The 15,741-nt window shown below is 34.0% G+C and overlaps 1 protein-coding gene across 1 annotated transcript; it reads left to right on the top strand.

Annotated features, from left to right (window-relative positions):
• The first annotated feature begins 10,391 nt into the window (after nt 1-10,391).
• LOC142642102 (thaumatin-like protein 1b) lies at nt 10,392-15,363 on the top strand. The gene is made up of 4 exons (XM_075816454.1): nt 10,392-10,668; nt 10,813-11,506; nt 14,844-14,947; nt 15,056-15,363. The coding sequence occupies exons 1-4, from the start codon at nt 10,608-10,610 to the stop codon at nt 15,061-15,063; spliced, it is 867 nt and encodes a 288-aa protein (XP_075672569.1). The 5' UTR covers nt 10,392-10,607; the 3' UTR covers nt 15,064-15,363.
• The last annotated feature ends 378 nt before the right edge of the window (nt 15,364-15,741 follow it).

Below are 15,741 nucleotides of genomic sequence, written 5' to 3' on the forward strand. Positions count from 1 at the left end.
TGAAGTTTTGAAGGCTTGAATGCACCACTTTTATATCCACAAATGTTTCTTTTTCCATCAATTTCTTCAAATAAAGCTGCTGCCCAATATTCGTCACTTGCATCTGTCTGCAAAATTCGTTTGCATGTTCCTAGAATCTATAGCGAGGGAAGCCTTTCTGCTAATCTTTTTAATTGTTGGACGGCTTCTGTGTGAACAGAATTCCACTCTGGATGGGTTTTCTTCAAGAGTTGAGCTAAACAGTTCCTGTATCTGGAAACCTTTGGAATGAAGTGAGACATATAATTAACAATTCCAAGAAACTATTGTATCTGCTCAGTACTTGTGAGCTTATCTAGAAATTCGCCAAGGGAGACGACTATGTGAGGCTGCAAAGTATATTTTTCATCTGAAGTGCTTACTCCCAAAAAATCTATAGAAGATTGTCCAATGACCATTTTCTTTTCTGAAAGCATTATTCCTTGGGATTTCATTAAATTGTAAAATTCAGTGAGCAACTTTTCATGGAATTCTGCATCTTTTGCGAACAGGAGGATATCATCTACATAGATTAATGCATTGACTAAGAATGGTTGGAGCAACATTACCATTGCCTTTTGGATTTGGATGGGGCATTTTTTAGGCTAAAGGGCCTGACTGTTCATTGGTAATGGTTATCTAGAATGCAAAATGTCGTCTTGTATCTTTCTTCTGGATGGATTCCTAATTGCCAAAATTTTGCTTTAAGATCAAATTTTTAGAATACTTTTGTATTTGAAAGATGCTAAAAGAGAGCACTTTTGTTTGGCAAAGGGAACTTGTCATCTGCAAGAAAATGATTAAGATCCTGATAATTAATTACCAATCTGAGTTTTCCCCTGATTTTCTTAGCATGCTTGTTGACATAAAAAGCTTCACACACTCACGAGGAAGTTATGGATTCAATGAGGCCTTCTGAGATGAGGTTAGATAACTCTTGTTTAGCTAGAGCTAAGTGTTCTTGGTTCATCCCTCGATGACTGGCTTTTGTGGGGTTGACATCTTCATTCTTTTTGAAGGAAGACATATGAAGAAGCTTAGGTTTTCCCACTAGGGGTTTGGATTTTTGAGGAGGAATTCAGAATGGCTACTTGCACAACAATCATTGATAATCTGAATTCTCAATGAATCAAAGGGGTCAACTGTGAATAGGTGAGGGACTTGGGTCCAAGTAAAAAGGTGTTGTTTATGCAAAAGTTCTTTTGAAGACCATCTAAGGCTGGGTATTTAATGAAGGAGATCAAATCCTATAAGAAGGTCTCTACCTGTAAGAGGGGATCCAAGGACTTGGTGTTTTATAGTGAGGGTTGGGAAAATTCTGATAAAAATAGGTTTACTCTTCAGGGTAATTAAGAATGTCTCCCCAATTACTGCACGAAACATTTGATTATGGGGCAGGCAAAATCTTAGGATGGAGAATTGTTGTTGCAGCTCCAGTATCGAAAAAGGCTATGACTGGGATGGGTCTAGAGTAGGTTTCTAGGATGATATGTACTTAGGCTATGGGAGTAAGTCTGGTTATGGGAGTTATAATGGGTTGGGATGTATAAATGGTTTGGATTTTTGGGTTTGAGGCATCATCATTATCTGAATTTGAATCTTCTTCTGATGTGGAATAGGCCATGACTACTAAAAGTTTGAGGAGAATAGTCATCATCAAGTGAAAAAAGTGATTCTATATCTAAAAAGGGGATGTCATCTGTGTGAATCTATGCATGTTCAAGAAGCTTTTCATCTGCGTGAAGCTACTTTCTCCCTTTTTGGAAAATTTCTTACAAATTGGTCTAGTCTCCTGCACACAAAACAAACTTTTGAAGTTTTTCCTCTGAATTGTTTTCTTCTAAGAAAGTTCCATTTTTTCTTTCTGAAGAATTTCTTCCTTGGTCCTGCATGGTGTCTCCTTTTCAAAGAATATTTCTTGAAATGATCTCTTCTTTCTGTTGGACAGTCACAATTTTTCTCATAGCACTTTATTTGCAAATCCTTCCTTTTGCAACTATCTTTGAGTTTACTATGAACTTTGTCAGTTTCTTAAAGAAATTTTCTCTGGTTGCAAAGCTTTTCTAGAGCAATGAGCATGTGTTGGTAAATTTCTTCCAAGGAGGCTTGTTCTAGAGTTTTTTTTTTTTGGAGGTTCATCATGCGAAGAGTTTCATCTCCCAATGGTTCCAGGAGGGAATTGAGAAAGGTATTCTTGGAATTGACATCATCCATGCCATTAAAGGAATAGAATAGTCTTGACATCTTTTCAAAATCATTTTCTATATCTTTTCTTTCAAATGAGCAACACTTCATCACTAAGAATTCTTCTCATGCTACTTTTGTATGATGAGTCAGCGAGCCAAGAAATTCATTATGAATAATTGTGAAAAAATCTTCTAGTGTTTTGCATTCGGCTACCTTTCTCTGTCGGAATTCTCCTAGATTAATCCCCTATTCTCTTAGTCTTCATGTGATTCTTGCAACAAACTTGCCAATGACCTGGGCAACAGTAGAATTTAGGGCTTAGAGTTCAACTATGCACCATGAATACATGTTAAAAATTCCATCGTGCCATTTGGAAGGAGGAGCATTGTCAATGGTATACAGATGTTTTGAATCTGTCGTTGATGGGTGGATCAAACATGTTTGGGTGTCAGGGACTAAAGGTGGGGAGAGGAAAAATTAGTGGTGGCAGTGGCAGTGGAGGCGGTGTAGGGCCAAGAGCATCATCTTCTTCTACAGTTGGTTGGCTATTCGTCATAAACACTTCTTTTAGACCAATATCAGACAAGTCTAGATCAATGACATCAATTACTGGGAGCACAAAAGGTTCTCTTGGATCTTCAAATGTGAGATTTTTCAGGAATGATGAAATTGGATTTGGAGGGTCAAGATCTACAACCAACATATTCATATCTGGAGGCTCTAACCAAGCTCCAATAGTTGGATCTGGGAGTTGGCATAATGGTTCTTTGTCCCTTTTCTTAGGAGAAGGTTCATTCTATGGCCTAGCTTAGGGTTCTAATTTAAGTGGAGTTGAATATGTTATGCCAGGAAAAATTCCACTTGGCTTGAAAGGGTTATGGTCAAGATGTGTCATAGCTAATGGTTGGAGATTTTGGCTAGGAGACGTTGATGAGAATGGAGAGGTTAAAGGTACGGACAGGTCTTTATATAATGATTGTCGAGGTTGGTAAGGCGTTTAAATAAGAATCAGAGAGGGCTAGGTAGGTTTCTTCTATGATCCTTCTATGGATTGAAGTTGTGCTAATAACTGTTTTCTTTCTGCCCTATGAGAGGGAAAAAAACAGACAAATCTTTAACTATGGAGCCAATTGTTGCCAACTCTTGTTCAAAAATCTTGATTTTTTTTCTTCAAATCATCAATAAGAGAATTCGAGGATGAGAAGGTATGGGTAACTACCCCAGCTAGCTTTTGTTGGTTATCAAGGATTCTTGAAAGGGCTTGGTTTTGTGCCACAACATTTTCTGCTTGCCAATTTGGAGCTACTTCAGCCGAAGAAACTTGTCTCCTAGTTCCATTTGGGTTGGTTCTAACAGGATTTTTTGATTTTCCAAACATGTTTTGTGCTGGTTTAATGATGTTCAAAACTTTCAAGGGGAGTAAAATCTTGTGAATAGGAAGATGAAGCATAGTTAAACATGTAGCAAGGTAAGGGATTCTGTGAATGGGTTTGACTAGTTGGAAAATGTTGACATCTCAGTATTTAAGGAATGACTTTCTGGTAGTATAGGATTAATGGAGGTTTAAGATTTTGATCATGAGTTTATTTACATGGAGGAGAATAAGGGATTTTTTGCTTTCTAGTTCTAGGATAAAGAACAAAATAGTTAAATTTTCCAGAAGGTTCTCCAAGGAGGTCAACTTCTGGATCACCTGCTTCATATCTTTCTTTTAGAATTTGCTGGGTGGATTTTTTTTCCTTTCTTCTTCTTGAATGATCATCTTCAAAAACTTCTTTTCTGTAATCAGCACAATCACAAATATCCCACCATATGTGGCCAAAGGGTGATTTGCCTTCATAGCAAGGCTTTCCATTTTCTCGAAATGCATTGATTTTGAGGTCATCTTCTCAAACATATGACACTGGTTGAAGCATAGCAATTTAAGTTGGAAAGATTGTTACATCTTTCTTTTTTGGTGAAGCTACCAAGAATCTTGTCTCAACTTCGCCATTTTCCTTTCTAATAAAGAAAGGATCGTTCGACTAGACTGGCCTAGTCGCTTGATAAAGCGTCTCATATTTCGTAATCCATGACTCTGAAAAAAGAGAAGTCATTTGGTCTCTGGTGAGCTGTCTCAAGACAAATGTACACATGGGTGTCATTCCTAGATCAACTTGGATCAGCAAAGCATCATTAGATTGGGCCATGTCTAGAACTGTCATGTCGAAGGCATGATTTTGAAGCCTGTAAGCAAGCTAATAATGAAGTGTAGCAGCAAATGTGTCTTGTACTTGAGAGGCTCCTGTAATCTAGACTACTAGAAAAAATCACATAAAAAATAGTTTTGGTGACTTTTTTTGGTTTTTGAAGGGTTATTAATCTACGTTTTAGTTTGTTTAAAATTTTTTTTTTATTATTATTTTTTTCTGGTGTTTGTGTTAGGTTAAAAATTATAATCAAGGAAACTGGAAAATAACCACCATTCGCCTAGACAAGTTTGGCTCTCATCAATTCGAAAGATTTCATAAGACAAGTTCGGCCACATCAACAAAAATTACCGGTCAAATCTTGGCTTTCTGACCTCTATATATATATATATATATATATATATATATATATATATATATATATATTTTTTTTTTTTTTTTTTTTAACTTCTCTCCCACCTTTTTGTCAATTTGATGGGCTATTGGATTTGCTATTTGCAACTAGAGAGGTTAATCAAATTATAAAGACAATCAAAAGTCAGTTCGGTTTTTTAATATTTATGCTTCCAAATCCTATAATCCGAGTTTTGTGGCTCTTTTTAAGTTTTAACACTTTTTTAACTTTTCTAGTACATCTAAATTGATTTCTCTTGTACATATAAACCATGTCATCATTGGTAAACCTTCAATTTCTGTGTGTTATATAGACCATGTCATCATTGAGAAAACTTGGGTTGTGTGCAAGGACATAAATAGCCAGGTTAATACAGTTTACAGAGTAGCATGTATCTGCTTAGATTGAAGGGTGTCTTTGTTTTTTTAGAACAAACTTTTTTCTAGGATGTATTTGCTGCTTTTATTTATGAATGAAGTTTTATTTTTCCATTAAAAAACAAAAGTGTGGCATGTGAGTCCAAAAGTTGGGGAGGTCCAAGGGGACATTACTAGCAAATTAGTTGGAAGCATCTCCAACGGTGGCATCAGGCATGTACTACATGATATGCTTAAAAATCCAAATTAAACAAGAAGGTATATTCATTTTGGGAAGAAAATCAATGCGTATTATTATGGGAGGCTGTTTAAATCAGCCTGAATTACTGGTAAAAGGTTTGGAGGAACATCTTTCATCTAAATTGACATGGGAAAGCCACGCAAAACTTAATTAAAAAGAAGCCATAGTCAAGAAAATACCACTCCCTTACACCAAGCAACATAACTACATAATACAAAATCAAGCTAAAGCCCAACCAGAGGCACACCTGGAAACAACAAGGTAATCAAGTTGATAAGATTGATTCAGGAAAATATATATCTGGTGCAACTTTAACTAAGAAAAATAGCATAGCCAAGTCCAAAATTCTGCTGATGTATTATTGTTCCCGCTTAGCCAAGTCCTATAAGTTTTGCGGAAAGTACATTGTTTAGCAATGTAGGAATTAGGATACTTGGATTAACGCTCTGTTTGTTTTGCTGAAAAACTTTCTGTAAATGTAGTTTTCCACATTTTCTACTATTTGGTAGAACAAAAAAAATTGGTCAACGAAAAACTATCTTTAGTCAATAAAAAATCCTAATAAAAATATTTTTTTTTTGTAGGTTGTTTTCCAAAAAAAAAATTTGGAAAACAATCTCTCTCTCACAGTACACTCTCTCACTCTTTCTTTATTCCCTTTTCTTTTTCTTTCCTCACACTCTCACTGTCACTAACTCTGGTCTCTCCTTTTCCATAGATCTCTCTCCCTCCCTCTCTCTCTCTCTCTCTCCCTCTCTCTCTCTCTCTATGTATATATATTTCTCTTCCCCTTTATAACACAGTTCTCTTAGTAGATTTTTTTCCCTCATTGCTCAATAATTATTTCATTCCTCTCTACCAATTTGCAAAAGATAACATATTTGCAGCGGTAATTATTTCATTCCTCTCTACCAAAATCTCAATTCTTTACTTTGAATTTCAAACTTGATTTTATTTTTTTTCTAAGAAATTTTTGGTTTGATGAATTCCAAGTAGAAGTTTTTTTTCCACATAAAATTGCTAAAAAAAATAAAAAATAAAATAGAAGAAAGAATGAATGAATGAAGTAAAAGACAAAAAGTTTAAACGCAATACCTATATGGCTTTAAATTGCTTTTACATAGGATAATCTTTTTCGTTGATAGATACATTATGCAGATATTATATAGTGATGATATATTAAGTAGATACATTATATGAATACATAATTTTGAGTAATATTAAAGACTTGTGATTGACCATAGTAGACAATTAGTATACCAGCAAAAAAAGTAGACAATTAAAAATTATTGTTATTTGTACTTACTAAAGATGTATTCCCTTATCAATTTTATGTATATAGACAAATGGTTGATATATATATATATATATATGTATGTATGTATATGTATGTGTGTGTAGACGTTTCTGTCCATATATATGAGCAAGATGAGTAGTAGAGATCATGAAAATTTGACAACTAATTTTGATTGTATCTATTGTCAAAATTTTAGTATAAAAACCAAATTCATTCTTGGTTTTTTATTATTATTTATATTGATTACATTAGTTGGTTTACATAATACATATGTTTTAAATTACACAAGAAATATAAAAATAAAAATAAAAATTTGCATACCAAACACCAGAAAACATTTTCAAGCTTATTTTTAAGGTTGTTACCAAATACTAAAAAATGATATAGTTTTTCAGAAAATGCTCTTTGAAAAATGAACTATTGTCTAAAAAACGTTAATGCTGAAACAAACAGAACGTAAATTGGAAAGGAAATTCGTCTTTTGAAAATAGACTTGAAAGTTGAAAGTTCATGGGCCATTGGGTAGAGAACTAGATGTGTGATAAGAAATTAATTAACTTGATTTGGGATCGATAGGGCAATTGGGCCTCCACAATCCCTTTGTTTCGATTTTCCGATGTAGTACAGGTAAATCATAACATTACCTGTCAATTTGGGCCTCTAGTCTCCCAACCGAAGCTTTGACTAACTTTGTAAAGCATTCCCTTTGGCTATATATATATATATATATATATATTTTTTTTTTTTTCTATTTTACATCAAAATCGCTTTTATTTATTTCAGATAACCATTTTTACATTACACTCTAGATCTCATTCTTCATTTCATAATGAATTTTACTTGTGCAACAAAATTTCACGACGAGCTGAGTTGTCACTCACCAAAAGTCAAAATAAGATAAAATTAAATTTTTTTAAAAAAAAAATATTAAACCTGAATCGACCACAACCTAAAATAAAGATATTGTAAAAATGTTGTATATTTTTTTACCCCTAGTATTTCTCTTTTGTAATACATCTGATAAAACCTGATGTTTATAGAGTTAAATGAAGGTTGTTGGTTGCATTCGAAATAACCACTCTCCTGAAGGAGGAATAAGAAAGAGAGTTTAGGATAGATTTTTGCTTACCTTCATTAATACGTTCTGCCTTTTAGAATAATTACATCAGAAATTCAAATTACAAATACAAACAACTGCTGATAACAACCAATCTACACTTATCTCCTCCTACATAATAGGGATAGCTTAATAAACAACTCATAATTTATTTAAACTCCTACACTGCTCCTAATACTTATCATTCCTAATCTTTAATTCCAATTGTAGTACAACTTCTTTATTCTTATCCTAAGTCTCTGCAGAAATTGATGTGCAAGTTGAGTGTCCAAGTGTAGTTACACGCATATGTTGGTTTGCTGTTGTTGTTTGAATCATAACAACGTCCCCAAAAAAATAATATAAAATAACTCAACTAAATTAGGGGGAGGGGGAACTCCAATCCATATCACAATGTTGCCATCGGATTCAGATCTTCTAGATTTCTAAGAGTACTCTATCAATAGATTTTATTAAATCCTAACCACTCTTTTATGATTTAAGGGTGTAAATTCTTTCATGTCAGCATTCCACTAACAATACTCTTAAAATAATACAATAATATTTCAAACAAAACAATTAAGATTATTGTTAGTGAAATGTTGACATGACAAAATCTAGACCATTAAATCATTAAAAATGGTTAAGATTTAAGGAAATCTATTTGATAGAGTACTTAAGAAATCTAGAGGATCTGAATCCGTTATAATCACCCTAAAAAATCCTAGATGACTCGTTAATCGTTACTATTACTCTCACCATGTTGTCATGGTTCAATTAACCTTTAGTCAACCCAAGTCCAATAAATAATAAAAACCACCAAATTGATCTGGTGACCCAATTGGATTTGCACTGACAACCCAAATTGCCACACCAAATATGCATTAGGAACCCAAATCCAAGCCTAAGATTTGACCAAGAGTGTTGGAAAAAATGGGCTTTTGCCCTTATTTTTTAAAGTATCTAGCACAATGTCCCTGTTTTAAAACTATATAATGATATGTCCTTGTTTTAAAACTTGATTTTCTTAAAATCGAGTTTCAGTGTAGAACTCGAGTTCCTTCAAAATTCTCAAGTGGAACTCAAGTTCCACAATTTTTTTTTAGTTTGATTTGACTATAACTCAATTTCCTAAAAATCGAGTTTTACATTAAAACTTGATTTTGAGAAAATCGAATTTCAAAACAATGATATATCTATCTATAGTTTCAAAAAATGAACATTGTACTAGATATTTTAAAAAATAAGAGCAAAAGCCATTTTCTCTCAAGAGCGTCGCCTCAAACCACCAACCCAAACCACCATCACAAACTACCAAATCCAAACCCAAATTCACCAATACAACCAAACCCAAATATAGGATAGAGTAAACATTGTCGTTCGGCCTTGTTTTTGGCGACATTGGTGCTGATTGGTGGTCTAGAGAGGAGATAGAACAACAAGAGACAGGAGGAATAGATAATATAAAAGTAGTTTTTTTGAATCAATCAATAAAAAAGTAATTTTTACACATGCTATATATACGGTAGTATTTGTATAATTTCTTACAAATGGTTTTTTTTTTTTTTTTTGAAAGCACAAATGGTTTTGATTTTCAGACATGTACTATTTCAAATCTTTATTTTCATATTAACTTTTATGTATTAGAATGTAGATGTGATTAAACTGTGGATATTTCAATATTAATTGTGTACATATGTGTGAAAAAGTAAATGTAAAAAAATATTTATCTTTTCACAAAATAACAAATAGTATAGTCAAAAAAAAAAAATCACAATCTATAAATTAGCTCTGATCTTTCAAATTATGGAATAAATATCTTTTCAGCCAAAGAATAAAACAAAAATGAAAAAGGTAAAGAGAAAATTCACCAGTGGAGCCAAAGATTAAAAAACGGAGAACTCTCTAGAGATTACTCGTTGCTCTGTGATGCAGATACCTCGTTAAGTAAATTCGAGAACTATCGACTAATCCCAATCCCTACTTCGAAGCCAACTAAATGTACGGACAGAGAATAGCTATGAAATTTAAAAAAGGCTGCCATTTGGATTATTGGATATATCAGATTCCACCAGCTTTTGTAACTCGATCCAAGATAAATATCTGTGTAGTTATCAACCTCTCCCCAGTCATTTGTACTAAATGTTTATTTTAATGCATCTATTTCTCTTTCCCTTTCACCCAAAATATAAAATAAAAAATACATGTACACACATATACACAGTCACAGAAACTAATTAGCGTAGTTTAACCGCAGTTCTGGTATTATACTTTAACAAATGCCTAGTAGTATAAATGATATTACTTTTCTTAATAACCGCATTAAAACCCTAATTGTACCGTCCCTTTTTTATATGTGTGTGTTTTTAAAATAAAAAACATATTCAGTGTTGTTGAATCATCTCATATCGGTAAAATATGATATTAAGAAGGGGCTTATTATTTACTTCATGAGACTAAATGTTATATGCAATTTTAATATTGACGCGTAAGTGTATTCTCTAACCTCATCATAATAAAGAACCCTAATCGTACAAATGATATTACTATTCTTATTATTATGGGCATGGGATTGATGGTTTCATGCTCAAAACTTTTTTTTTATTAAAAAGATCACGGAAACAAAGAAATAATTTTCTTTAAAAAAAAAAAAAAACAGAAGCAACCAAAAAGCAAAAGAAGAGCCTGGCACAGTTACAATTGCCTCTTCGCAAGAAAGAAAAGTAAAGTTCGTTGCACCTCCTCGACTCAAACTCCTCCTTCTTCTTCTTCCTCCTCAAAATTTTCAATCTTTACACTTCAAATTCAATGGGTCGCTTTCTCATCTTCGCCACTATTCTCACACTTCTCACCCTCTCTTTCCTCTCAGGTAAATCACTCTCTCACTTACTATATGTCACCCCCACCACCAAAAGACTCAAATTTTAATAAAAATTCTCTCATTTCCAATCATTTCCTCACTGACCCAGTTCTTGTTTTTCTTTGTTTTTCACAACTTTTTTGTCACTCACAGAAGTAAACTCTGCTTCGTTCAAGATAGTCAACAAGTGCCGGCGCACGATATGGCCAGGCTTGCTATCTGGCGCCAACACAGCTCAGCTTCCCACCACAGGCTTCACTCTCAAACCGGGCAAGTCCAGGACCCTATCCATACCCAAATCTTGGTCGGGTCGGCTCTGGGCTCGGACCCTTTGCAGCCCGGATTCGTCCACCGGCAAATTCACTTGCCTAACCGGCGACTGTGGCTCCGGAGCGCTACAATGCGCCGGGGGTAACGCTAAACCCCCTGCCACGCTGGCAGAGTTCACACTTAACGGCGATGGGGGTTTAGACTTTTACGACGTTAGTTTAGTTGACGGGTACAACCTCCCAATGCTCGTGGTCCCGCAGAAAGGTACAAGCGGGGGATGCGGGGCCACGGGGTGCCTGGTCGACTTAAACGGCGCGTGCCCGAAGGAGTTAAAGGTCGTGGCGCGTGGCACTGGGAGCGTGGCTTGTAGGAGCGCGTGCGAGGCGTTCGGTGATCCGAGGTATTGTTGTAGTGAGGCCTACGCTACGCCCGACACGTGTGGCCCGTCTTTGTACTCGTTGTTTTTTAAACATGCTTGCCCACGCGCGTATAGCTACGCGTATGATGACAAGACTAGTACTTTCACGTGTCCTAATGCTGACTACTTGATCATCTTTTGCCCCGAGCCTTACACCAGGTTTGAAATTTTACCAATTTTACCTTATAAATTATTATCTTTATATATTTTATATATTAAGATGATTTTAAAAAGTTAGCCAACGATCTTTAAATAAAGAAAATTATTGTTTAAATTTTCACACTTTTTTATTCATACATATTTTTACAAAATTTAGACATTATTAAAAATTTCTTACTAAATAAGTCGTTAATTATAATTTCAAAAAATATAAAAAAATACTTATATTTTAATTAATTCATTTTTATTCTTAAAAAATTAAAAATATGGTTAAAATTACAATTTAAAAAAATTCAAAAAAAAACTAAAAATTATTACTCTCTTTATCTAAATATATTTCAAGGACATTTGATACTTTTTTTTCCCCCCTAAAAGCTAGACAATTCACTTCATTTCAAATGCTAAATTTTAGTTTTATAAAAATCCCTCTTATCTATTCTTGTTAACCATAGATAAATTCAAATTAACAAATTATATTAAATCTAACAAAAAAAAAAGGAGAGCCGGTGCTGCGTTTGATGAGGCTGGTGTACTTTATGTGTTTCATGTGGGGGTAGTTTAGTCATTTTCATTAGTCAATTGCATGATTTGTCACGCTAGCATGTTTCTATATGATAGATATAAAGTAGAGAATATTATTGAGTAGTGGGGGGCCTGTGGCCTTTCTTTTTTGGTTATGTGGAGCATCATTGATGTTCATGTTATACACACATTACTTTGATGGACCCATTAATGGCTTGGCTGAAGTCACTTCAACTTGAAATTTGCGCCTTTGAAATTGATTTATTGGTTTGGTTTAGCACTTAGAATTTTATCTTCATTTTCTATTTCCAATTTGCTTTTAATGAATATTTTCACTTTGTGATTTTTTACTTGGCATTTATTGTTTTGTAGTGATGTATAAACTATCAATGATTGATGTTTTTTTTTTTTTGATAAGAATGATTGATGGCTTTGGCACTAAAGAAAGGTAAAATGTTTTACTGGATTTCGATTGGTGACTGCAGTGCTACCAATAATCTGTCTTTTATCTTTATATTCAATAGTCAAGACTAAGGCTTCACAAAGAACCATCATTTTCTATTAGTAAATGATTGATTAGCCAATTAGCTACCGTGTCTCATTTATCATAAATCTTAGGGAGCGTTTGCCTAACCATAAAATCAAGCCAACCTAGAACAATTAATTGGTTTGAGTTGTTTTTAGCTTAGTAACATGTTCTTTTTTCTTTTTCTTTTTCTTTTTTTAATAATTCGATAGTTACAATGGGTGGAGGAATTTGAATCCTACATATCTCCATTAAAAAACACTAGGAAGTGTTAATTGAGTTGCAAAGATCTTGGTGACTTGGTAACTAGTTTTAGTGGTCTTTAATTTGGTAACTTTTTGCTTAAAAAGCTTGTTCAAAGTACTACTAGATATATTCCATTATTAAATCCAGTTTTACCTTTGGTTCTTTCAAATACATTCCCTCCAAAATCAAAATTATAAATTTGCTGGTGTTTCTTTTTACATATTGCCACTAGAAACTAGTTTTTAATTTGACATTTTCATAAACTGGTTTTAAGTAAAACTGGTTCTAATATGATTCTAGACAAATTAGATAAATCTAAACCCATTCAATTTTGAACTAGTTTTATTTTTGGTTTAGCTATGTGGTTTTCCAAACACCCCATTATGTGCATAATTGGATTTCACTTGTTTCTTTTTTCCTGACAGAGTTTGCACATGCAAAATCATGATTCATGTGCCTCATCCACAATGGTTCTTTTGTTTTCTGTTTTTCATTTTTTTGAGCAGAATTTAAAAACAAAGAAATTAACAAAAAGGTAGTTAAACTCAAGGTAATATTATTAAGTAGTTTGATTGGTTTTATACGCTGCTAGCATTCCCAAATATGTGTTATTCTTGGAACAAACTTTGGTACATGTTTGTAGCCTAAGGCTTCAACTCACACTAAGAATATGACATGTCCCTACCATTTGCAATACACATGACCTACTTATACAATCATGTTAAGCATGTCATTTGCATTGCACATGGCAGGAACTCATCAATCTCCTAGTGTGAGTTGAAGTTTAACGCTCTAAATGTGCTTGGAACCAAACTTTATCCTAATTTTTGTAACTTTATAATATATTCTTTTAGTCATTTGGGTAATGATACTAAATTATGCAAAGGTAGCACAAATTCAGGGATTATGATGGGACAGGGAGATATTGCTTTTGTCACTTGTCCAAGATGTAGAATTATTAAAATCCATCCAGCTGTATCAGTATGCACTATGCACAGGTTGGTCAAAATCAGTCAAAAGCTCCTTTTTATAAGCTCTTCAAAGATTTGCCAGGTAGTCAACATGAAATAGATATTAGGTTAGACCAGTAGCTATATGTCTTCTTGGGATTCATGAAAAAAAGGTTTTATTAAAACAAACATTAGAATATATATCTTTTTGTAAGTAAAGTTTGGCCCAAAAGGGGACATTTATAATAGTGATCTCCACTTCATGAGGCATGGTTCTAGTAAATTATACTTCCCCTTGGAGTTAATATTAAAGTACTTATGCAGCCAAAATGATTTATTTGGTTTTGAGTGTTGACAATGTTGGATTAAGGCCACCGCCTTGAGTCCTTAACCAGTGGTTCATTTTCATTTAGGCTTATTAGTAGCAAAATTGACAAAATAATCATAGAAAGATAAATAAATAAAAAATGAGGGGTGGGCAGACCTAGATTAGTTCCCTTTGATGTGGCATCTTTGAACAAATTTGATCTCATAAGTACGTTAGTTTGCACTACCATGCAATATGAAGTTCAAGTCCTTCAATTTGATGTGCTGCAGTATAACTTTGCTTGAATTTCATCTTAGAAGTACTTTTACAAACATGAATACCATTAATATGGTTTTGCCTAAATTAGAAGGATTGTAGTGACTTTAATGAATATGAGGAAATCTCACATGTTTAACTTTTTCATAAAAAATTATCCAAGTATTTCTATTTTCACCTTGTTATTTGTTGAGATGATGCAGTAGCATATGAGCTTTTATATTCTTCAGCACACTGGGAAAATCTTCTGCTTGTAATGGCATGGCCATATTGGGACCTCAGTTTTCAGTTAGTGAAGAAGTTGTGGACAGTTGTCTATTTACACATGTCATTTTCTTTTCTTAGGGAGATATTTCAGTTCATAATGTCGTACAGTAGTATCAAATCAAATTGGTTCACCATTCACAACTTTGCTTCCTTGAGTTCCTTCTGTTTACATAGTAATCGTGTTCCATTACATAGTAGAATAATCTCACTAACACGTATACATATCTTGATGGAAATGCGCAGCCTACAATTGCTGGGAGCTCGAAAAGATGGGGCGCTGCTACCGCTTGTGAACAAGACCACAATGTACATATCAAGCCATCATCCAAATAGTGCTTCATTCTCAGGTCTGGTCCAAACACAATTTATTGCCCATGCTGCCTCTGTTGTAGCGGCTTTGCTATTTTGGCTGCTTTTTCAACCTTTATGACTAACATTGGCCTGGACTTTTCCAGGCAAATAGTACCACGAAGTTTAGCTGAAGAATGGTTGTCAACTTCCTTGTTGTCTGAGCTTTCTGCTTCTCTTTCACTACTTAGATTTGTTGTTGGGCTAGAAGTTCAGGTGCCTAAAATGCAGTGTGGCTACATGTGGCAGGGCTTCACAACTGCCACAAGAATTCGTGTATATACCTTCCTTTGCTTCCTTGCTTTCTTTCAATTAAAATCGTACATAGTTTCCAATGTGTTCTATACATAGCAATAATGCTTCCTTAAATACATACATAAAACTATACGAAATCAGAAATTCCAAATTGAACTGTGGTGACTGGTCTTTTCCTTGAATAAATTGAATGGTACAAACTACAAACTACTCAGCACAAGCAATTCAACCAGGGCTTAATCTCAGTTAATCATGCTCAACATGATGAATTTTTTAAAGAACTCTCTCAAAAGTTGGTTGTCCTAATTTTTAAGAATGATGTGTTTGTATTGAAAGATATGGCATCTCATCTTTGAATTAAGTTTTCTTAAGATATAGAGGGAGCCTAATGTTATAAATTGGCCTGTCCAATTGTGAGGTAGTACCCGTCTTCATAGTGTCCATTACACAGTCACGGTTTGGGCTATGAGATAAATATTTATGGAAGAAATTATATATTTTGAGGCACATTTTCAACATCCATTGGGTTTACCTATTG

This window comes from Castanea sativa, chromosome 7 (assembly GCF_040712315.1).
Source record: "Castanea sativa cultivar Marrone di Chiusa Pesio chromosome 7, ASM4071231v1".
NCBI classification, from domain to species: domain Eukaryota; kingdom Viridiplantae; phylum Streptophyta; class Magnoliopsida; order Fagales; family Fagaceae; genus Castanea; species Castanea sativa.